Source organism: Ranitomeya variabilis, chromosome 1, assembly GCF_051348905.1.
Source record: "Ranitomeya variabilis isolate aRanVar5 chromosome 1, aRanVar5.hap1, whole genome shotgun sequence".
Lineage (NCBI taxonomy): Eukaryota > Metazoa > Chordata > Amphibia > Anura > Dendrobatidae > Ranitomeya > Ranitomeya variabilis.
The window spans coordinates 756,675,556-756,685,153 of NC_135232.1; the positions used below are offsets into that span (position 1 = coordinate 756,675,556).

The window sequence follows — 9,598 nt, forward strand, 5'->3', positions numbered from 1 at the left end:
AGGCCGCTTATGTAACTAATCAAACCAGTGGTAATAGGGTTGAATGGCTTACCTCCCAGAGGTTGTATGCTCAACATATAGACACTAAATCGAAACGCAAATTATTCTTTACCCGTCAATCCTACTTCGTATTATCCTACATTGTCCATGAAGGTTCCTCCTTATTTTTTACAGATCCGGCGGAGGTAGCCGAATGGTTACGGTCCTATAGGGTGTCTAATGTGTCAGACTCCTAATTTGTTCTCGTTTAATGGCAGTATAAATGGAGCTCTCCGTACAGGTGCTGAGCTTATCAACAATACCAGATGCTGGATTCAGTGAGGGTATCCCCTTTTCTATTTGACTGTAGGAGTATAGGATCATACTCCTGGGGAATCAGGCCAGTACATTCCTAGCATTTTTAGTGCGCAAACATAACGCTTCTAATACAATACTACAGATTCGGGCACTTGATGGTTCATTGGTGTCTTCTATTAATGAAATACTTCGGTGTTTTCATGATTACTATAAATCATTGTATAGGTCTAGTGGTGGTCTTGATGTTTCTGAATGTAGACTATCGGATGTAGCGTTCCCCTTACTAAGCCCAACCCAACAGGCCTTTATGGATGCTGAGTTCACTTTGGAGGAGGTAGAACATGCTATAGCAGATATGGCTACTGGAAAAGCCCCTGGACCTGACGGGTTTCCCATTGAGTTATATAGAAAATATCGTGACAAACTGGCACTTTTGTTGACGGTGCTCCTGGGAATATGGGAGGGAGAATCCGTGCCTGAAACATTTTACGATGCAAATATTATTATGCTTAAGAAAGAGGGAAAGACTCCTTGGAATGTGGATCGTATCGTCCCATATCGCTGGTAAACGTAGATTATAAAATTTTCACCAAAATTTTGGCTACTAGACTGAACACGATCATACTAGACCTTATACACCCAGACCAAACTGGTTTCATGCCTGGAAAAAGTACTTCTATTAACATCAGGCGGGTCCAGTCAGTGATTCAATATAGTTCTCTAGAGTCAGATAATAATTGGGCACTAGCTTCGCTAGACACGGCCAAGGCTTTTGATTCTCTTGAATGGCCCTTCCTTTCCGCATGTTTATGGAAATACGGTTTTGGGGACAAGTTTTTGAGAGGGATAGGTACACTATATAGGAATCTCAGGGCGCGTATAATTGTGAATAACTCCATCTCTGAACCTTTTGCCTTACATAGGGGTACTCGTCAAGGATGTCCTCTGTCCCCGACTCTTTTTGCCCTTGCGATAAAGGCCTTGGCAATACGCATAAGGTACTCCACGGATATTAAGGGAATAAATATTGCGGGTCGGGTGGATACCATCGGTCTTTATGCTGATGATATGATAATATTTATGGATAAAGTAGAGGAAACGTTACCACAAGTAATAGCGACTATAGATAAATTTACTAAATTCTCCGGTCTCTAGATAAATTGGGATAAATCTACTCTGTTGCCTCTTTCTCACACCCCTATGCCCCGTCTTGAAACTCTCTCGTCACTACCTATTGTCACTAATTTCAAATATTTAGGTATCCATATGTCTCAACATAGTCGACTTGACCTACAACTTAATATCTCTCCATTATTGGATTTGGTCAAATCTAAATTTGCAACCTGGAACAAACTCCCTCTCTCTGTTTCTGGCCGTATTAACCTAATAAAAATGATATTGCTTCCCAAACTTACAGTCATGGCCAAAAGTATTGACACCCCTGCAATTCTGTCAGATAATACTCAGTTTCTTCCTGAAAATGATTGCAAACACAAATTCTTTGGTATTATTATATTCATTTAATTTGTCTTAAATGAAAAAACACAAAAGAGAATGAAGCAAAACATTGATCATTTCACACAAAACTCCAAAAATGGGCCAGACAAAAGTATTGGCACCCTCAGCCCAATACTTGGTTGCATAACCTTTAGCCAAAATAACTGCGACCAACCGCTTCCGGTAACCATCAATGAGTTTCTTACAATGCTCTGCTGGAATTTTAGACCATTCTTCTTTGCCAAACTGCTCCAGGTCCCTGATATTTGAAGGGTGCCTTCTCCAAACTGCCATTTTTAGATCTCTCCACAGGTGTTCTATGGGACTCAGGTCTGGACTCATTGCTGGCCACCTTAGAAGTCTCCCGTGCTTTCTCTCAAACCATTTTCTAGTGTTTTTTGAAGTGTGTTTTGGGTCATTGTCCTGCTGGAAGACCCATGACCTCTGAGGGAGCCCCAGCTTTCTCACACTGGGCCCTACATTATGCTGCAAAATTTGTTGGTAGTCTTCAGACTTCATAATGCCATGCACACGGTCAAGCAGTCCAGTGCCAGAGGCAGCAAAGCAACCCCAAAACATCAGGGAACTTACGCCATGTTTGACTGTAGGGACCGTGTTCTTTTCTTTGAATGCCTCTTTTTTTCTCCTGTAAACTCTATGTTGATGCCTTTGCCCAAAAAGCTCTACTTTTGTCTCATCTGACCAGAGAACATTCTTCCAAAACGTTTCAGGCTTTTTCAGGTAAGTTTTGGCAAACTCCAGCCTGGCTTTTTTATGTCTCGGGGTAAGAAGTGGGGTCTTCCTGGGTCTCCTACCATACAGTCCCTTTTCATTCAGACGCCGACGGATAGTAGGGGTTGACACTGTTGTACCCTCGGACTGCAGGGCAGCTTAAACTTGTTTGGATGTTAGGGTACCGTCACACAGTGGTATTTTTATCGCTACGACGGCACGATTCGTGACGTTGTAGCGATATCGTTACGATCTCGCAGTGTCTGACACGCTACTGCGATCAGGCACCCAGCTGAGAATCGTACGTCGTAGCACATCGTTTGAAACTTTCTTTCGTCGCTGGATCTCCCGCTGTCATCGCTGGATCGTTGTGTGTGACAGCGATCCAGCGATGCGTTCGCTGGTAACCAGGGTAAACATCGGGTTACTAAGCGCAGGGCCGCGCTTAGTAACCCGATGTTTACCGTGGATACCAGCGTAAAAGTAAAAAAAAACAAACAGTACATACTCACCATCTGATGTCCGTCAGGTCCTTTCCCGTCTGCTTCCCGCTCTGACTGAGATCCGGCCGTACAGTGAGAGCAGAGCGCAGCGGTGACGTCACCGCTGTGATCTGCTCTCACTTTCCGGCCGGCAGACAGTCACAGCGGCCCTGCGCTTAGTAACCCGATGTTTACCCTGGTTACCCGGGGACTTCGGCATCGCTCCAGCGCCGTGATTGCATCGTGTGACCGCAGTCTACGACGCTGGAGCGATAATCATACGATCGCTGCGACGTCACGAATCGTGCCGTCGTAGCGATGTAAATGGTACTGTGTGACGGTACCCTTAGTCAAGGTTCTTTATCCAACATCTGCACAATCTTGCCTTGAAATCTCTTGTCAATTTTTCTTTTCCGTCCACATCTAGGGAGGTTAGCCACAGTGCCATGGGCTTTAAACTTCTTGATGACACTGCGCACGGTAGACACAGGAACATTCAGGTCTTTGGAGATGGACTTGTAGCCTTGAGATTGCTCATGCTTCCTCACAATTTGGTTTCTCAAGTCCTCAGACAGTTCTTTGGTCTTTCTTTTCTCCATGCTCAATGTGGTACACACAAGGACACAGGACAGAGGTTGAGTCAACTTTAATCCATGTCAACTGGCTGAAAGTGTGATTTAGTTATTGCCAACACCTGTTAGGTGCCACAGGTAAGTTACAGGTGATGTTAATTAGGCTGGGGTCACACATGCATGTTTTACGTACGTAAGAGCGAAAAAACTACGTCCGTAAAACTCGCATTGCATACGGCACAATGATTCTCAATGGGTCTAGTCCTATCAGCCGTATCTTACTGATCCGTAATATACGGCTTTGTACGGGCGCAGAAAATCGCAGCCTGCTGCGTTTGTCAGCGTATCGCGCAAAAAATACGCCAATGCAAGTCTATGGGAGAGCGTATAATACGGAATGCTTACGGACCATGCGTGTGCCTTGCGAGAAATACGGAACTTAATGGCAGATGTCCTGAAACGTCCAAAGGCCTCAATTAGGCAGGTGAGACATGCTAATTAGCTGAAAAAGCCAGACAGTGAACCCGGAAGTCTGCTGCACGCCTCCACGGAGTGAGATTCACCATGTCTCACATTATCAATGTGGACATGCTCATTATTTTGGTCCAAGAAAGGCCTGTAATTTGGGACCAAAGAGATCCAAACTACGCCAACAGAGCCCAAAAAGAGGCAGCATGGAGGAGCGTGTGTGTGGCCCTCTTCCCACATTATGACCAGCAGCCACGTCAGGCACAGCGACAGATAAGTAAGTACACCCATGTTTGAAATGTAATGTTCTTTGGAATTATCAGGCCCTTTCTACTTTGAATTTACTAAATGTACTAAATAGTCATGAAGGAACTAGAAAGCCCACCAGTAGATCCAAGGTGTGGTACATGATATACGGATTTCATTAATGTTTACAATAGGTGTCCCTTTTACTTACTAACAGTGTTTCCCATTATTTGTCCTTTCTGTGATAGAGGTTAGTGGACTCTGTCCTTGTGGCTTTGCTTGCTAATTGGGGTTTTTGTTTCGATTTAAGATGAATTCTTCTCCCCAAAGGCCTATTTGGATGCTACACTTATAAATCTGTGTAGTCATTTACACCTTTTTGGAGCTCACTGATTAATGGTCTAAAGAATGTGTGTTTTTTTTGTTGTTTCAGTGGGTGATGTTACAACAAGGTGGCGGAGTATCCGCGACCAGTACAGGAGGGAGAGGCAGCAGCGGGAGAGAAGTGGAGCCGGGGCACCTCCCAAAAAAAAAAAGTACATATACTTTGACCGGCTCAACTTTCTCAATCCCAGCATGGACCTCAGGCCGTAAGTACCAATCTCAATAATTTTTGGTGTGGGTTTTGGTATTATTTGTGTTCTTACTTTTTTTTTTGGTTCCAGAACTCAGTCTAACCTCACTGACAGGGAGACAGGGTCTGACTCCGAACTGGTCATTGACCCAGTTGGGGAAGGTGAAGAGGTGGCTGGTCCATCTGCTGCTCCCTCTGGCTCCATCCCTCCTGGATCCTCCTCATCTCTTCATGAAGCTGGATCTGTCTCAGTCCCACACCCAGAGGACCCACAGTTTGCCTCTTCAGCGGCAGCCTCATCAGCAGCACCACCACCTAGCCAGGATGACCCTGTAAATAGCAGCAGCCCAACTGTTGCCCTGGCTCCATCCCCACAGGCTGCAGTCAGACCACAGCTTGCACGCCGCAGAAGAGAATTGAGACAAAGCCGCCAAAATGTCGATGCTGGGGTCCTGAGCTACTTGGCACGTGTTCGAGACGATGATGGGGAGGAGGGATTTACCAGGAGCATGGCCAATTACTTAAGGTCCATAGAGAGGGAGTTAAGGCTACGTGTGAGAGGGTGTTTTCAGATCCTTGTTGACGCATGCACCCCCCCAAATAACCCATACAATCTCATGCTGATGATTGAACAGTGGCAGATGTCACCTGAAAATGTTCTGCGGCCTCTGAGATTACAAGGCCTGGCAGCTCAACAAGGATCCGAACCACCCCCTCCACGTCAGCCAACACCTCAGCCCCAACCCCCATCAACCACACAATGGCCACCTCAGCAACATATGGCGGGATATGTTCAACCATCACAATATGGCCACTTGTCCACACCCAGTGCTGGAGGCTGGTCCCAACCTGGGTATGGACAATATGGTCATTTTGGGTTGGGTTATGATTCCCGGCCATATGGTTATCAGCAGCAGGGGTATGTCCAAAATCCACGCCCTACTCTTCCAAGTTCCCAGCATCCTAGCTGGCCAAATGTCCCTCAGGCCACAACATCATCTGCACAGGGTTCTGGACAATTGGGCCTACAAATGCCACCTGATGCAGACCCAGAGCAAGCTGCTTCTCCTGCCCCTACCTACCAGGACTTGTAATTTTTTGTTTTTAGGTTTGTTTTGTTTTTTATGTTTCTTTTAATTTTTTTTTTTTGTTTTTTTCTATGATTTGTATACAATTTGTATGCTTGTATTCTCACTACAGAGCATGGTTGCTTGTGTTCGGAGTGGCAATTTTGGGCAAAAAAAAAAAAAATATGAGACCCAAAAAAGGTTATGACAAAAGAATAACCTACACAGTTGAAAAAGTTACCCAGTAAGTAAAATGTTTTTGTACTAGCAATCACCGTCTGCCTGCGCTGTATTCATTCTTCCATCACACACACATGATATGCTGATAACCATATGTGAAATAAGAAAAAAATAAACACAGAGTTGGAAAATTGTTTCACACATACTTTATATAGCTAATTAATTACACATGCAAAAAGGCATAGTCTTGCCAGGGAATAGCACCTTGAGGAGACAAAAAAAAATTGGTAAAGATATCACGAACTTTCAGACCAGAAAGTGGCCGACGCGGAGGAGGGACATATGGGGTAGGCCTACGAACATTGATCATGAGGTTATCTTCCACGCTTGGTGATGAACAATCATGTATTCTTGTGAAATTATGTAGAATGACACAGGCTTTTATCACTTCGTTGATTGTCGCCTCACTCAGCTGTATGGCAGAGTGAAGAACCCGCCATTTGGCCACAAGAATCCCAAAGGCGCACTCAACCAGTCTCCGTGCCCTGGCAAGTCTCAAATTAAACACCCTCCGCCGGTGGTCAAGGTTGCGCCTGGGGTAAGGCCTCATGACGTTCCGCGACAGTTGGAAGGCCTCATCTCCAACAAAAACAAAAGGCACTGCTTCAGCATTGGAGCCTGGGAGTTGTTGTGGTGGTGGGAGATTCAACTGGTTGTCACGTAGCCGCCGACCCATTATGGACGAATTGAAGACCCTAGAGTCTCCAGTTCGCCCATAGGCCCCAATGTCTACAATGACAAACCTGTAGTTACTGTCAGCAACTGCTAACAGAACTACAGAGAAAAACTGCTTGTAATTGTAGAATTGGGAACCAGAGTTCGGCGGCTTACGCACCCTGATATGTTTCCCATCCACAGCTCCAATGCAATTAGGGAAGTCACAATTATTTTGGAAACCTGTGGCGATTTTAAGCCAATTGTCCTGTTTTGGCTCAGGCAACACAGCTTCATGTAGTTTCAGCCAGATTTGGGAACAGGTTGTCCTAACAATGCCTGAAATGGTCGACCGCCCAATCAAAAACTCCAGGTGGAGACCCGCATAGGACAATCCTGTGGCCAGGAAGCTGCAATACAACAAAAAGGGAAAAGAAAAAAACATGAGCACTAAGATCCAAGGAAGAAGCCCAAGTGTATATTTCATAGAATATGACATTATTTACAGTATACAAATTGGCAGTTGAAAAAATAAATAGACTATAATCTTGCCAACATTCTTGGATATGTGCTTGTGGCTTCATGTCCAAGTGAAGTTAATGAAACCTAGTAGTACACCTCACATTTGTTAAGAAAAACCCCCAAAAAACAGTATTTTCAAATGTGGAATACATACCGTAAGGTTAGGAGCAGACGCTCCTCAGCAGAGATGGCTTTTCTCATCCAGGTGTCCTTAAAGGTGAGCCCAGGACGTAAGAGCTCCAACAACATGTCAAAAGTCCGGATGGACATGCGAGTATACTGGTAAAACTTCTCTGGATGTGCCCTCAAAGCTGAATATAGTCTCTGGAAATGGCCTTTACTCTGGCGTTGGATCAATAGAGGATGGACCCACAATCTTCGTCTCCTCCTTCGCGGATCCACATTGACCGAATATGGCTGTCCAAAGCGACGAGACAACACCCAGTGAAGCAACACCCGCTGAGTTGTGCTTACATACACAGGGCCAGACATGGTTGTAATCTCCAAGCAACACAGCCAAAATATGATAGAGAACATATAGGGCAGATGGGAGGGCTCCACCTGTTGTAGAGGGCTTAAATAGTGTGGTTAATGATGGTTTAAATGATTTGCAGGCCTGAAAACCGTTAAATGTCCATTTTGTGATGGTGCGTGATAAATACGCCATACGGATCACACACGCATCACACACGCACAAGCACATGCGCAAAATACGCGACCACACCTCAGCAACGCCGGAACTACGGAAGTCGCTTACGGAGACATTTTGGCGTATTCAACGCGTAATACGGACGTATAATACGTTGCGTATTGTCTTACGCCATGTGTGACCCCAGCCTTACACAAATTAGAGAAGCATCACATGATTTTTCGAATGGTGCCAATACTTTTGTCCACCCCCTTTTTTATGTTTGGTGTGGAATTATATCCAATTTGGCTTTAGGACAATTCTTTTTGTGTTTTTTCATTTAAGACAAACTAAATGAAGATAATAATACCAAAGAATTTGTGTTTGCAATCATTTTCAGGAAGAAACTGAGTATTATCTGACAGAATTGCAGGGGTGTGAATACTTTTGGCCATGACTGTAGCTACTGCTTTCAACACATTGCTATGCCAATACCTAAGTCTTTCTTTGCAAATTTAAACTCCCTAATCACATCCTTTATATGGGGGAAGACCAGGCCCAAACTTAAGTTGTCTGCTTTGCAGAGACCGAAACGGGGGCGGGGCGGCCTTGCCATACTTTTATTTGTACTATCTTGCCGGGCAGGCTAAGGCGATAAACAAATGGATGCCCAATAATTCCCTACCTAATTCTGAGAGTCATCTGCTCCACTCTGCCCAGATTGATTGTCCACTGGGGTTTTTGGAGATGGAGAAAGTTAGGCTAGGTTCAGATTGCGTTAGTGCAATCCGTTTAGCGCGAGCGCTAGCGGATTGCGCTAACGCAATGTCTTTTTCGGGGCCGCGTTCAGGGGTCGCGTTAACGTCCCCGCTCTCGCAGATCCCCGATCTGCGAGAGCGGGGAACGGACCTCTGGCGCGCCGCGGACGCTGCAAGCAGCGTCCGAGGCGCGCTACAAAAGACCGGCACATCGCTAGCGCGTGCCGAAAATGACACGCGCTAGCAATGCGCTCTAACATTGCCGGCAATGGGAGCGCTAACGGACGCGGTGCACGGCGTTAATTTCGCCGTGCAACGCTGTCCGTTAGCGCTATCCCATTAACGCAATGGGAACCTAGCCTTAGTGCTCATCTGCTGCCTTTACTCCGGCTGGCAAGATTAACATGGAGGCAAATTAAGAGAGTCATTAGATTTGTAGATATAGCAGTTGAAATGCCATTGTGGAACAATAGTTATTTCCCGGGGTTGCTGAACCACCCATCTACCGATTTTTGGATTTAGATCTCAATTCTTCCATTATCTGCAGCTAAGGTCAGCTTTCCAATGGCATATGCGGAATATGGGTACAGGTCGAAAGATCTTATCTTTTCCTTTGATAAGCATCCTCAACTCACAGGGTCCTCAAGGACTCATTTCATCTTTATATACATACTAGCTGTACTACCCGGCTTCGCCCGGGTTAATGACTGCTGTTAGCAAAATAGAATGTGTTAACAAAAATTTATTCTGCACACAAAAACCACAAAACAAATAGATAGAAATGTAATTATTAAAAGGCAAAAACTAAGCAAATAGAAGCATTTCACAACATATATTAGCTTTGTTATACTGAGAATGTCT

General features: G+C 45.1%; 1 protein-coding gene across 1 annotated transcript; it reads left to right on the forward strand.

The window, feature by feature from the left end:
* The first annotated feature begins 4,418 nt into the window (after positions 1–4,418).
* Positions 4,419–6,276, forward strand: LOC143765746 (uncharacterized). Its single transcript, XM_077252780.1, has 2 exons — positions 4,419–4,884; positions 4,960–6,276. The coding sequence occupies exons 1-2, from the start codon at positions 4,703–4,705 to the stop codon at positions 5,960–5,962; spliced, it is 1,185 nt and encodes a 394-aa protein (XP_077108895.1). The 5' UTR covers positions 4,419–4,702; the 3' UTR covers positions 5,963–6,276.
* Positions 6,277–9,598: the final 3,322 nt, after the last annotated feature.

Bases quoted from the DNA above. Each gene is read 5' to 3' on its own strand.
- LOC143765746 (XM_077252780.1), top strand. From the start codon at position 4,703: ATGTGTGTTTTTTTTGTTGTTTCAGTGGGTGATGTTACAACAAGGTGG. The intron at 4,885-4,959 runs GTAAGTACCAAT...TTTTGGTTCCAG, and splicing joins CCCAGCATGGACCTCAGGCC to AACTCAGTCTAACCTCACTG.